This window comes from Varanus komodoensis, unplaced genomic scaffold (genome assembly GCF_004798865.1).
Source record: "Varanus komodoensis strain SLA01 unplaced genomic scaffold, ASM479886v1 scaffold34_1, whole genome shotgun sequence".
In the NCBI taxonomy this organism is placed as follows: Eukaryota; Metazoa; Chordata; class Lepidosauria; order Squamata; family Varanidae; genus Varanus; species Varanus komodoensis.
Genome location: NW_025335854.1, coordinates 321783 through 337025, shown reverse-complemented (window position 1 = coordinate 337025; position 15243 = coordinate 321783). Strand labels below are relative to the sequence as shown.

General features: G+C 40.7%; 1 protein-coding gene across 3 annotated transcripts in view; it reads right to left on the bottom strand.

Moving 5' to 3' along the window:
* Nucleotides 1-15243, bottom strand: part of KCNT2 (potassium sodium-activated channel subfamily T member 2) — a 231858-nt gene that overhangs the window by 13143 nt on the left and 203472 nt on the right. For all 3 annotated transcript variants that reach the window (XM_044439322.1, XM_044439323.1, XM_044439324.1), the window contains 2 exons: nucleotides 5309-5410; nucleotides 2260-2343 (listed from right to left, as the gene is read on the bottom strand). In XM_044439322.1, the coding sequence (XP_044295257.1) occupies nucleotides 2260-2343; nucleotides 5309-5410 (186 nt within the window). The remainder of the gene's footprint in view (nucleotides 1-2259; nucleotides 2344-5308; nucleotides 5411-15243) is intronic.

The window sequence follows — 15243 nt, the reverse complement described above, 5'->3', positions numbered from 1 at the left end:
TTTACTCACAAGGAATGACCAAAGCTACTGCAGCAAGAAAAAGGCTGATCGGTGTCTTCATAAAAGTTGTACCAGATGACTTGCTTAATCCTCACTGATTATAAAAGGGGGCACTTTCATAATAACGAGCAACTAACATAAACATACAGGTTTCGGAGGAAAGTAAAATTGCTGCTGGTATTGAAAATACGTGCCAGATAGACAGAACAATTAAATAATTTCTGGGAACCTGTGTAACTATGAACCATGTGGGATAGCCAATGCGCTTTCGTTTAGTCCTGCAACTTGAACATCTAGACGATACGATTGTGAATTATTGTGCATGTAGTACTTTCTATGCGAACAGAGACTTTAACTGTTGATGCCTGAAGCACAGCAGCTTGCTTGCTTGCTTTATTTATTTTATATCCCACCTTTTTTTCCTTTCAAGGTGGCTTACATAATCCTCCTTCTCCTCTCAATCTTATGTGATGCCCAAATTTTACATCTGTCTCAGGCTATAGGCATGACTGATTCTTTGAACGGGGCAAGTGGGGGACGACAACAACGACAAAGAACTTCCAAATATTGTTAAGCCAACCTCAAGGCTTGCTAATCTTGACAAAGTATGACTAGAGAAGGCCACAATAGTATTTCTAGGGAAAAATCATATGTGGGATCACTTAGCAGTTGTCTAACAACCACAGGGTTGCCAACCAAAACCATCTGCTTTTAAACTCGACTCTGTTTATATTCTGGAAATCCTAGTTTACTTGTATTTTTCTCTCATGACTGAAGGGAGCCAAAAAGTAGTGGTTTTTAGGACTCACGATTAGAAGATGCTTATAGTATTTGTTCTGAGAACTGTGGTGTCTTCTCATCGCATTCTTCTACATTGAATTGCTTAAGTGCTGGATGGTAGGCCACATCCAAATTAACTGCAGTTTTGAGTGGGGGCAAGTTTTGCTTTTCATGGTGTGCAAAATATATTCTTTATACTAGAAATGATGAAGGAAAGCAAACGTTCTTGGGTAGATTAAAAGTGACATGAAAGAAATGATGGGAAATTATTTTTCAGTGGTTTGACATCTGAAGTATCAGAAGTCAAAAAAGAATAAAAAAGATTCTGGACAGAATCTTACTTAAATAATTCCTACCTCAATCATCACCATCACCACCACATTACATTTACATCCCACCTTTCTTCCTTTAGCAAGGAACTCAAAGTGGCTTACAAGATTCTCCTTTTCCCCACTTGAATCTCACAGCAACCCTGTCGGGTAGGTTAGGCTAAGAAGCAGTGACTAACCCAAAGTTACCTAGTAGGGTTCATGGCTGAGTGTAGACTAGAACCCAGACCTCATGAGTCCCAGTCCATTTTTAACCACTTCACTACATTGGATCTCTTTCAGACAGCTTTACTTTATGAAATGCAATAACCTCTCTTGATTTAGTTTGTGCTTTATTCATTCTCACACAAGAGAGTTATGAACCAAAGCAACAGGATGTGGCTTGGCATTGTTGCAGTCTTGGACATGTGGGGATTAAGTTCCTATCAGTGATGAAGTTCAGTGCAGGGACAGAGAGCTGAAGTCCATCACCAGACACAGCCCCAAAGAATTTTATCTGCTTCCTGGCCATCATCCCATTTTTGAGTCAAGTTGTATTTAATATAAGATTATCTTCACTTTTAAAGGAACCAAAAGTAACCATGTTTTAAGACATAAAGACATTTCACACTTAAATGCTGCATCTACTTTATGGATTGTGTATACCCTTTCTATACAAGTGCTCCTTAAAAAGGAAGACATCATAGCTACTTGGTATCTAATTCATTATGGACATGGATTACACCTAAAGATACCAATTCACACAGCAAAAGAAAACATTTCAGTCTGGGTATGAAAATGCTAAGGAATACATAATCTTGCTACATTCAAACCTGCTCAAACCCATTCTTCAGATTCTGTCCTAAATCCACTGAGAACTATATGTGATCTTCAGTAATAGTAATAGTAATAATAATTCAAAAATGTACCTGCTACTTAAGCACTAAATAGCTTCTCAGGTTTTTCTCCCTTCCACCTCATAAAATATTTGCCTTTCCAATAAGCAAACATATCTCTACCTTTGTTAAAGACAGTTTTTTCTAGCAAAAATGATTTAGTGCCCAGTCTTAAAGAGAGGGGAAAAAGTAATACCAGAAATGGTGCTAGTGTATACCAGGGGTGACTAATGTAACCAAATGTGCTTTGTTTTTGGTTTAAGGTGACAACTTACAGAACAAAGAAATCCAGATCCTGGTGTTGTATCTAATCCCAGCAAAAGTCTTGCAATGGAGATCATGTAATCCTTAACAAATGACTGTGAAGAATTAAAAAAGATAAGAAAAGAGTTTTAGCATGTATCAATAAGAAATCAAAATTCACAAAACTGAATGACAGATCTATACATAGCCCTCCTACATCCTAGTAGATATTAACTTAGTAGCTCAGCTTATGAAGCTCCTGAGAGCTTCACGGACTGGGCTTGCTTATGGGAACCACCTTCCCTTGGACCATGGCATCTTCCTGACTGGTTTACCATGCTCCATCAAGGAGGGAGTACATCAATGGCATGTATATGATCCAGGTTCTATCTCGCATAACTCCAGATAAAAAGGAATCTAGATAGCAGAAATACCTCAGCAAACTTGGAGCTCTCTAGATTGACAGTGGAGGTTAGATGAACCAGTGATCTGACACACATTCATTTTCAATGTCTGATTGATTTGCATGGATGCGAAAATTCTGCACATTGAACAGGAAAATGGTGCACCAAATGGTGCCTTTGCCAAAGTTGTCCAAAGTCCATGGACTACATTGTAAAATCATGCAATTTTTCAATTATGTGATTACGAATGGTTTGTTCAATAAAAAATTGCACATGATTCACCATTTGTGAACATTTTCACACTGTCATTTGGGGGTTTGTGAGCACAACCAAATTCGCATACATTCCTATGGAACATCCTGCCCACACCCACCCACAATACAATTCCATCCCCTTGCCACATTCCCCAAAGCTACTTTTTGAAAGAAGAAAAAGGAAACGTGTGAAATTCCAGTCATGGAACACAATGTAGAGCAGCATTTCACCCTGTGTGAAGCCCACGATCATACAATGGGTTGCACTAACGTTTACACTGATTGCCATGGTGATGCATGCAATTCCCTGAATGGTAGAACCTATCCTGTTATTGATCGGTCTCCTTAGCTTCAAACTCTGCCTTTGAAATCAACCAACAACAAGCCTTGGAGAGAATCAATTCAGAGATGAAACACAAGGCAGAAACCCTCAGTGTTATTTTTATTGATAATAGCAGCAAACAGCAGAAGGCTAACTGTTGGTACAGCAGAGTTGTTCGAAACCTCACAGCTCTATAATCACCTCTCAGCGGCGGGATATTCATTAACTCTGCTGTGAGTACTGAGAAGTGGTGATAAATGTATGTCTTGAGGTTTCTTTTATACTGTGCCCAGTTTTGTTTTCTCTCAATCTCTTTCTCTCTCACACGCATATATATGTCAGGGCTTTTGATTCAACCCTAGCACTAGTCCACAAGCCTCTGAATCCATGTTTGTGGTGCTAAACTGGGGTTCCTTTTTATGGCAGACCTCTCAGGTGTAGGTTTAATAGTGAGAGTTGGGCAAGAAGTGTGTTTGCATCTGTAAATTCATATGAGAGTGCCCATTTTGCACCTCCTGGAACCAAATGCAAATTTCATTTGGAAGTCTCTGCATTGATGAGCCAAAATAAATGAAACTGACAGATATGTAAGTTTAAAAACAGTGCATTTAACTGTAAATGTTTGAAAAACTGTGCACAAAGATACTTTGGTAAATGGAAGAAAATTGTATACTTTCAAAACTGCACACCAACAGTATTTACATTTTGGAAAAAAATATGAGGGGTGGGGGAGACTCGGAATCTGTTAAGTACCAAAGTGACAATGAGCACTCTCACGTCATGAGTGGAGCCGGCTGGAGCCGGGGGTCAAACTAGATGGCCCAGGAAGCCCCTTCTGACCCACTCTTGTTGCTATGTTTCATTGGGGTAGAAATCTGAAAACTTCGGTAAGTTTTACTCATTTCCACAACTCTGAGAACAGTGAGGTACACTTTTTTAATAAAAGTGGAAGAAAATTGTAAAATCCCTTCACAAAAGAAAGGAGGCAAAACGCATGTAAGATTGTTGTCATTTGAAATAAGGAGAAAGAAAAATGGAGCAGTTTGTGATTTTCTCATTAAGATCTCTCTCAAAACCTGCTTCCTGAAGATTGGTTCACTTTGTCTTAACTGCAGGAGCAACCTTGCCCAAAGCGCCAAGTGAACTCATGCATGTTCTTTGCCTGTTATTCTTACCTCCGCTTCGCCTTCCTTCCTCTCTGTTGCTGACCCCACTATTCACTGTAATTTGCATATTGCTCAGACCAGTCTTTTCTTTTTCTGTGAAGTATCATGCACATCAGTATGCATATAAAATACTAACTTGTAATATGTTACTTGCACACCGATGTACAACAACATGCTGGGACAAACAGGCCTCAAAACTAGTGGCTCAAAACTCCTGAAATAGCTCTCCGTCCGCCCGTCCCACTGAGGGGGTCACCTCTCTTCCCATTTTAATAGACTCATTCTGGCCCATACATTGACTGCTTCTATGTTTCCACTCTCAATTCAAGTGGCTGGTTTGAACCTATAAAGTTTTACGCAGTTTGTCCCTGTCCCAACCACAATCGACTTTGGACACTCCACTCAACCCCTCGGGCCTTCTTCTGAGTGCCAACTCCAAGGGAAGCAAGGAGGATAGCAACTAGGAGCAGGGCTTCCTCTGTGGTGGCCCCCATTTATGGGACAACCTCCACTCAGTTTCCCAGCTGGCACCAAACTTGTCATCTTCTCAGCACCAGGTTAAGATGGCTTGTTTCAGCTGATTTAAAGTTTTTCTGTTTTTCTATTTTTATTGTATTTTATTGTCTGCTTTAGGGGTTAGGGTAATAATGGTAATGATAATTGTACTCCACAATAAATGGTACTGCATGTTGATCTGCCATTGCCTTCTTGGGAGGCAGACTTTGAAATGGGGCATAATTCTAACTCAGTGGCATTGATCCTGACACTGGGGCTAAAGCAGACCTCCTCGTGTCCTTTCCCGCTTGCTTCTGGGCTGAAGCAAAAAGTCATGAAAACATGGGAACCCAAATTTGCAATGCATTGAAAGGTAAGGCAAGATACAGAGGGTGTGACTATGGGTACACAAGAAGACTAGCTGTTGCCCTTCACTGTACCTGGTACAGCAGCGTGTCCAGCATGCTGATACTGAAAACTCTGCCAGCAGCAAAGGGTAATCGAAACATGAAGGCGAGATTGGATCCCTTCTCTCGTTCTTTCTGTTCAACATCAGTGGATGGAAGAGGAATGAGGTGGAAAGAGAGAGGGAGAGAGAAGCAGTAAACACTTTAATGTATTAAGCATTTTCAGGAAACTTCATATACTGTTGATTATTTGTTTATTAATAAAGCAGTTGAAGAGAAATTAATGGCAATTCTGAAATGGATTTAATTTCCTTCAGAAGTTCCAGATTTTGAGCAATTCTCCTCTTGCTCTAAGAAAAATATGAAATTTTATGTGGGCGCACATGAAGGTGGTTATCAGTTTGGTACTCCTGCTGTATACACAGAACCTGAAATTCCAAGAGCGAAGTAATCCCTAACATTTAATCTCAACATCTGGAGGTGGGCAGAAAACTATAGGCTTTTCCAAATCCATATAGTTTTAGTCCTTTGACAGACAACTACAGTATTCACGATCCTAGTTACTTCCTAACACAAAGGTGGAACAACAGATATATACAAACAGTGATACGCCTCAACATTTTCCTGTTCACCAGATAATGCCCATCCGGAGCACACTTTAGTTCATGTGAGTCACCAATCATGCATCATCACTGATTTGTGTAATAGTAATAAGGCAAAGCTGCCCAGAGTGTTGCCTTGATTAAGAGGCAGTAAAGACATAAATAAATATAGATGTAACAAAATATGTTCGCCTAATTGCACTGCAATCCTATGTATTGCAGGGAGAAGTGGCAATCCAGGTAAGCTATCTTTCAGAAAAGCTTCCTTGCTGTTACGGTGCTTCCCTGCTACTGGACACAAATTTGAAAATAGTTAAGAATGTTCAGAAATTAGAGGGAAGCATTTTGATATTCTAGGATGCTGTACTATAACTGAATGGAAAGTTGAGATCTTCCTATCAAGGAACTTCACATGGAGACTAAAGTACAAAACTGGGGGAAAATCTACTCCTCTTGGTATTCTGTTCATTTAAGGAAGAACAAGGAAGATGGGTTGCTGACCTAATTATGTTAATTAACTCAGAAGTGCTAAGACAAGTCTGCAATCTTTACCAAACAAGCTTTTGTGAATGGACACACTGTAGGTCTGCATTCTGCATGTATTTAAGCTCCAACTGAATGATTGAAGAGTGCTTAGCTTAGAAAAAAAGGCAGATAAGGGAAGACATGACAGAGGTGTGCATAATTGTATATGGTGTGGAGAAAGTAGTCTGGAGTTTTTCTTGGGTCATCCCTTGAAGCTGATTAGTGGGAAATTAAGGGCAGATAAAAGGAAGTATATCTCCACACAGCAGGCAGTTAAACTACAGAATTCACTTCTACAAGAAATGGTGATGGCCACCAATTTGGTAGGCTTTAACAGGGGACCCCTCTTTACAAAGGAGTCTGCTACAAGGACTATGGAAACACATGCAGATGAGGAGGGGTTTGAATCCACAGCCAGGAGACCCAGAATTAAACTTGTCAGTCACTGAGAAACCATTTCAAATCCTGCATGAAAATTTCATGAGTCTTTTTGGAGGAAGGCAGATCTAGCATCATTACTCTGGTGGTACGGTGTCAGTTTAAAAGAGCTGAGAAGCTTCATATTTTTCAGGCAATTGGCCTGAAGCAAGAGGGTACAACTTAGCAGTGTAGTTGGCTTAAAGATCCTGCCTAGATATGATATGAGATATAATTGTGTGCATGTGCATGTGTGTTTCAATTTGGAAGGGGTGAGATTGGTATTGGAATCATCTTATCATTAAGCCACTTTTCCCTAACAGTCAGTATTCCAGCTTGGCTTGTTTCTCCTATTACTGACTTGTGCAATACTCTTCATTTTTTACTTTCAAGCCAGCCTAGATGGTCTGCTTTAGCATTGAAAGCCTGTCCTAGCTGCTTGGAAGGAGGGGAGAAGAATGATTGTGAGTATTGACACATTCATGCAGGAGAAGGCTTTCCATGTCCACTCATCCTGTTACCCAAATGTTACTCGATGTATCAGAGGTGTAATGCCTATGTACACTAGTTTCCTGGAAATGTTGGCAGGAGGGTAGCGTTGCATACATCCTGCTTGTGGGCTTACCATGGACAGTTGGTGGGTCACTGTGTGAACAGGATGTTGGACTAGATGGAACTTGGACTGATTAAGCAGGGCTCCTTTTATGTTCTTCAGCTGCTTTTTGTGTTTCATGACAGTTGAAAGTGACATAAGTTTCATAACATAAGTTGTGTATAAATTTGGCCATGAGGATAAGTCTCCCTGAACCTAAAGAAGCAGGTACTACTCCATGAAAGTGTATGCTACCATAAATGTGCCAATATTTCAAGTGCCACAGAAGCATAGCTTGAAAACCACTGGTAGAAGAATACCAGCAAGTATCTTGCAGTATAAAACAAGACTGGCATTCAGACTTCGGAACAATTGGGCTTCCCTTTCTTCCAAAACAACAAATCATGTTCTTGTAACATAGTGTAGATTAAAACCACACCGGCCTAAGCTAAACATGGAGACCTCTCCCTATGGGTCTATGTATAGAAGACAGCTTCCCCAAGTTATCACCAGATCTCAGTAAAATGCTTTTCTTTCCTGCTATACTTCTCTCATCTGTATTTCAACAACCACCTGTGAGGAATATTAGTACGAAAGGAAGCTGAGATAAGGCCAACTTGTTCAAGGTCACCTATTGATACAACAGCTAAGGAAGGAGTTCATATTTCAGATTTTAATCCAAGAGTCCTTTCCCAAGTTCTATATTCTATTTTTCTCCTTTTGTGGGAAATCAGAAGTAAATTTAATGTACTTTTATGGGAAATTAAAAATAAAATGTTAAACTTTTAAACAAAGAAAAATGACCAGAAATCCCACCATTTTTTTAAAAAAAAACTACTTTGCCTTTGGTTACAGAATTTCAAGTGTCATTGTATCTCCATCATGTCAACTTGCATGCATTCAAGCTTACATCTACTTTATGCATATTGAAAGTTGGCCCTGGATGTTAACTCAGCCCTGTCTGCTGAGATTTGTGGTGAACAGATACTGTCTGAATTGCCACAGTCATTGCTTCCATGCATTTTTAATTGATCTTTCAAGCTGCACAGAGATGGAGATACAATTTACTCCTTGGCACAGGAAAAGCCACTGCAAGAGCTTTAATTATTTGGAACTGCATCATTCTGTCCCCCTACATATTCTGCAGCAGAAGCCTCTGCAAGTGAAAGGCTGCAAGAGATAAGATGGCACTGGAAGGAAAAGGAGAAGAGAGCCCAGCTGTGGGATCACTTTGACTCCAGTGCTGAGACCATATCCCACTGATCACAAGGACTTTCAATAGGGGCATCATGTTCTGCTTGTCAATTTCCCTCTGGCATGCAGCTGGTACACAGGACTCTGAACTTACGGCAATAGCCTGAGACAGCATGGCAACGGTTTTGCTCAATCATTGGTGGACAGAGCACATCGCTGGGAAGCAATACTCAGGGTAACACAACGGGCTTCCACAGCTGGCTGCGGTGTCCCCCATGAAGGCTTCTTATGCCCTTCCGCTAGGTAAAAAAGTGGCTCCAAGACCAATGGGAGAACTGCATTTACTGACATAAAATGGGAACATCAAAAGCTGAGCATGCAACTGATTCTAGAACTGTAGGAAGATCCACTATCTGACTTTCTTGAACTAATTAAACTGATGTAAATGTCCAACTGACCTATAAAGGTGCCCTTTTTGGTATATTTTGGAAGCTATGCAAAGCATGATGCCCATTTAATGAAGAAAACATGCTACTCATTTTTAGAAAGAATACCATACTTTCATTTTCACTCTCTGTTAAACCAAGAACCCACATAGCCCCCAGAACCAACATAATCTGCCAATTAAAATTAGTTCTTGGCTCCATAAGGACTTCCACTGAGAGCAAGGATAAGACTCAGTTCGATATACTGTACACTTAAGAGGTTATAGGAATGAACTAAAGCTTACAGTCCTCCTGGAGAGAGAGAGAGAGAGAGAGAGAGAGAGAGAGAGAGAGAGAGAGAGAGAGAGAGAGAATCTGTAGGCAAAAAATTAAAAGGGGGAGAAGTGACTTCCTGTTAGGCATTACAATACCAAGTCAGGAAATATTCACGTTTAACGAAGGCCCTGTTTTCCTATGTAGAAAGAATGCTAAACACACACTCTCTGTGTCTCTCCCTCGCTCTCTCCCGCCTGCTGTTGATCGATATAGATATGCTCATCAGGTGAGAACTGCAGCATAGAGAAATCACTTCAGACAGTCCTGGTCTGACAGCAGAGACAGCGCTGACCCAGCCTCTCCGTGGAGTCAGCTCATCCACTCAGGTGCCAGTCACCGAGTGTCCAGGAATCAAGGGGTGCGCCTACTTCTGTGAACTAGGCCTCAGATAGAATACAATGGGATTCAGGCAGCTTAACTGCGCCTAAGTTTGCACAGCTAGCCATTATCTTCAGTGGAAATGATGAATGCATGGTTAGACAGTCAATTTCCCTAACCCTTAATTGAAGTGGGGGGGTGGGGGAGAATTACAGCTATTAGAATGCTATACGGAAGCTTTCTTGAGTTTTAATTTTAATGAAGAAACTAGGAAGGATAGAGTTTGACTTTGGGCATATGGTTGCCATATCTTTCATCCTCAGTTTTTAATGCTGAACAAAAGGCTCTCGCTTGTTCAGATGCCAATGGTGATTGCTTAGATATTTCCAAAGAGAAAAACAAGGGAAGTTGCAGCTTTAAGCAGCAGATGGAGTTCTCCTGTGACTCAGGGATTTCTTGCTCCAGATGCCCATTAAGCCACAAAGTCAATTTTCCATGCATGTTTGTACGCTTTGGCTGCAGGCAACTGCTTCATTTTTAGAGTCCCTTTGTAAAGTGAGAACATTGCACAGGAATTAACAATAAGCTGTACACTGGCCCACATTAGACGATTTCCTCTCAACATTTTAATTGCATTTCCTTTTGCACAAGGGGAGTTCTGCAAAGCTTAATGAACTAGAAACTCCACCTGAAAAAAGTGCTGTGATGCTCAAGGTGAAATGAGTGGAACAGAGCAGTTACCTGAGCCCACTTGTCCCACGTGAAAGATAATTCTTTCAGCTAATGTTTCCATTTGTGGCTAAGTGGCAGTGAAGTCAATTAAGCAACTCTTCTTCGGGTTTTTACTATTTAGGCTTGGAGCGGAAAGCTAATGGGACTAATATCCAAAGCCCTCTGCTGGGACTATTGGCTATCTCTGGAAAGACCAATTTGTCCCTTCCCAGATATCCCACAGGGGAAGGGAAGGGAAGGGAAGGGACAATGAAAAGGGATCATCACACCCACCAATATCAAGTGATACCAAACATATTCCAGCCAACAAAATGTGTCTCTTGAAAGAAAAGGTTCCCTGCCCCTGCTTTAGGCACTTCAAATATATAAATAGAGAAATAAATAAATTTTGCTCGTTGTGGAGTAGGACTGCTGTCCATTGTGTCTTTCCATGGGTGTGTGACAGATACTTAAGTATACGCATTTACATTTAAAACACCCCATGCCTACCTTAAAAGGCATGTTTAGGCTGGTCCATTGGTCCAAATATAGGTATCCTTCCCATTACAATAATAAAAAATACACCATGTGAATACGTCAAAATCATCCTCAGTGGGTTAAAAATGTAAGGGGAGAAAGAGGATGCTCAATCTTTTCTGTTCCAGCCATTTTTACTTTACTCACAATTGTACCCATGGGGGAATATAGGTAGTACAGTGAGAGAAGCACCTGGGAATGCAGTTTTGCTAAGACTATAGCTGGAGAGGAAAGGGAAAGACTGAAGTAGATCACTTAAACTCACAGCTTTCTAAAGCTGCTTTTAGTTAAGAAAAATAGGATATGAATGCATTTTTTAAATACCTTGGCGTAATATCAGTCCAAAGGGAATAAGCAACAATAAATTAGAAGAAGACTGAGACATGGAAGCGCAGCAATGAACAAACAAGAAAAGATATTCAAGCCTACGGATACTGAACACTAAGGCCAAGATCATCCACACTAATATTTTAACAATCAATATGCATGGATATGAAAGCTGGGCAGTGAAGAAAGTTCACAGGAAAAAAAAAATACATACATCCAACTGACACGGTTCTTGACTTTGTGAGTACCCTGAACTGATAGAATGACAAGAAGTGGCTCTTAGATCAAATTGAGTAAGAAATCTCCTTGGAAGCCAAAATGACTGTTGTACTCCAGACAGATCATGAGAAGACTGGAGTGTCTGGAGAAGATAATACTGCTAGGGAAAGTCAAAGGAAGATGAGAATCTGGCTGGGTGGAGAAAAATGAAGATGAGGACAATCAAAGACGAAATGGCTCAATTTCATAAAGGAAGCCACACCCTTGAGTTTACAAAAACTGAGCAGGACTGTCAAAGACAGGCCATTTGGAAGACATTCATAAATTGGGAATGACAAGACAGCAGGTGTTCTTGTTTACTCACAAAGTCATGCCCGACCCATCTCGATCCCATGGACAACATTCCTTCATGTTCTCCTCCTCCACCATCCCTCTTAGCCATGGGGTTTTCATGGCAGGGATACTGGCAGTAGGGGTTGCTATTTCCTTCTCCAGTGCATCACCTTTTGTCAGAGCTCTCTGCTATGACCAGTCTGTCTTGGATGCCCCTGCATGGCATAGCTCATAACTTCATTGTGTTTTGCAAGCCCCTTCATCATGGCATGGCGGTGATCCATGAAGGAGAAGACAGCAGGAAACAACAGCCAATATGCATGTGTGCCCACACGCCATCATCTAACCTGCTAGAGTCACTTCAATCACTCTGAGTCTGTGAAGTTGTGATGGCTACTGCAAATTATGCCAGGAACAATTAATATAGATTATCTTATGGGATGCTATCACTCATGTAGTTTTAAGCCAATATAACCAACATGGATAGGGACTGCAGGTGGCACAGTGGTTTAAACCACTGTGCTGCTGGGCTGGTTGATCGAAAGGTTGCTGGTTCAAATCTGCACAACAGGGTGAGTTCCTGTTGCTCTGTCCCAGCTCCTGCCAACCTTGCAGTTTGAAAGCATGCAAATGCAAGTAGATAAAAAGGTACCACTTCGGTGGTCAGGTAACAGCGTTCTGTGCACCTCGGTGTTTAGTCATGCCGGCCACTTGACCACAGAGACTGTCTGTGGACAAACGCTGGCTCCCTTGGCTAGGAAACGGAGATGAGCACCGCCCCCTAGAGTCAGGTATGACTGGATGTAACGTCAAGGGGAAACCTTTACCTTTACCTTTTAACCAACATGGATGGTTATCCAAAACATCTGGAACACCACAACCACAGATCTCTCACAACAACCAAGTATTAAACATTCTTATGGCTAGATATGGTAGGTATGAATTTACAGTACATAGAAACTGGGACCGAAAAGATGTCAGGAATGAAAAAATATTTAATATGAATGCATATTAAAGCAGACTGTTAGAACAATGAAAACAATTATAACGGGAGTATCTGGTTATAGCATGTTATATTTACACTCCAAGTGAAATTAATCATATCCCTCTTATTCAAATGAATGCACATATATTAAAAGTGCACATGTTAACATCAATATTTTTTCTAATTAATGGACTAATACTTGAAGCATCATCACATTAGAGCCGCAATTTTGAAATGACTTAAATACACATCACATTTGCTTCTACAATTAAATAGGGAATGTAAAAGGGTTGTTTGTTGCTTGCTTTTCAGCTTGGAAAATAAGAACTCAATTTAATTTTAAGGGATGGGGGAACAGATGGGATTAACACAAACAAAATTCCCCCAAACTGCCAGACCCCCTAGTTTAATTTTTAAAACTAGAGCAGGACACCCAATAAATAGTGTGCAAAAGTGATTCACAAATTGGTTGTAGGACACTCCAGCAAGCAATATATAGTACAACATATAATGGTGAATAAGCTTCCTTGAAAGACAGCTAGTCCATAAATGCTACACCAGTATGTAGTCACAAGAGACATTCATGGGTTACACACAGCAGCAGTGAAGCCCAACAAGTCTGGCCAGCAGACTGCATTAAATGATTCACTTAACTCAGGACCATGCTCCAGAATCCTCTGCCACCTGCTGGGCCAATCAATATACAGTGGTGCATGGTTACTGAATTAAATTAAATTAAATTGCACTTGCACAAGCTACTTGGGTGCAGCTCCAGTGCAGCATGAACTACTCAAATGCAGGAAAGTGGGTACCCACTAACACTCCCGGTGCTAAATTAGAGCAGTTCACACTATCACAGTGGAATTTACAACAGTGATCACATTCTGCCCCTGGTTGCATCATTCCATGGCAGGTATTAGGGGTTACTTGAAGGCCAGGTTGAGATTGGCAATGTTCCTTGAGAGGAGGAAGTTTGCAATTAGCACCTGAATAAATGTTATCCTATTCTCTGAATGTTGATGTAGGTACCTCCCAGATGGTTGGTGAAAAGTTTACCATATATCTTATAACTTATTATACTTGATTTCAGTATTTAAGACCCAGTAGTTGATGTCTGCAACGGCTATTAATAATACCAAATTCAATGATACTTAATAAAACCTGCAAAATTTTGCAATCCTGCGAAATTGCAATTAAAAACTCTCAGTCCTATATAAGCAACATTTAAAATTATATGAAATCATACAAAAGCACACACTTAACACTAAACAAAACTTATTAATGTATTGGAAGCAAGAATTCAAAATTGAAACCAGATTAACTTTTAGCCCGACATCAGTTTGTTCCAATACTATTTGGCTCCCATCTTCCTGAGCAGCTTCTCTGGAGATTAAAATGTGTATAATGATATGGATACTCTAATAGTTGACTGGACCACTTCTTTAACATAGCTGGGTGCAAATGGCCTCTCAAAATTCTCTACCTCATTTATTGGATGCAGGTAACTATTTCATCAAATTTCACTAGAAGGAGGGGAAATTATCCAACAATTTCTGCAGTATGAGGCTCACTATCACCAATAGCTGAGCACAGCTCCCCCCCCCCATTTTTTTTCCTTCAAATGTTTTTCTTTCGGTGTTGTCCCTTGAAGTGGCAATGACAGCAACTATGTTGCATTTTCCACTGTGCCTCATACTTAGCATTGTTCTGGGAGTGGGGAAGTGGCCACCGGAAATTCTGCAAAAAGATGTTCAATTCTTGGGGTGGGGGTAAGAAAAAGCAACAGAAAATCAGAACTTGATGGAAGACATGCTGGCTCAGCTCTTGCTGTCATTCCTCTGGTTCAATACCTTCCCCAAATTTCTGAAGACTGGTTGTGAATCTCTCTTGTCCTTAGTGCATCTTTTTATAATATTGCTCTTCCCCTTCAAACCTTTCAGCGGGAGAGGAAGTGCCCAGGGAGGAAGCAGAGCTAGAGTTGTGCCAAAACCTGTCTGGTGGTTTTGTTCACCCATCCAACAGGATTCCATTTTGCTTCATGTTCTGAATCCTTTTGGCAGCACCTTGGCATTGCGAAGTAGCCAAGTGGGCTGCATGAATTTTTGTTCTTCTTTTGTTTTAGACACCCCTCTATTATACAGCAAACTTCCTGGCTGCCTGCGCTGCCTGATCTGGAAAAGGCCTCAACTGGGAAAAGTTACTTCATGACATGTTCCTCTGGCCTTCATTTGATGTGTGGGAAGCTGAGGAGGCTGCAGGCAGCTGTAGTGATCGTTGTTCACTGAAAGACGGTTAATCGACACACTCTTTTCAGCATCAAAAGTTAAGTAAGCATAAGAATCTCAGATACCACCCATGAGGATTTAACTGAAATATTCTTTCTTGAACATATCTCAGCAATAATTTATTTTCTATAACATGGAATGAGAATAGTCAAAAAGGATGCA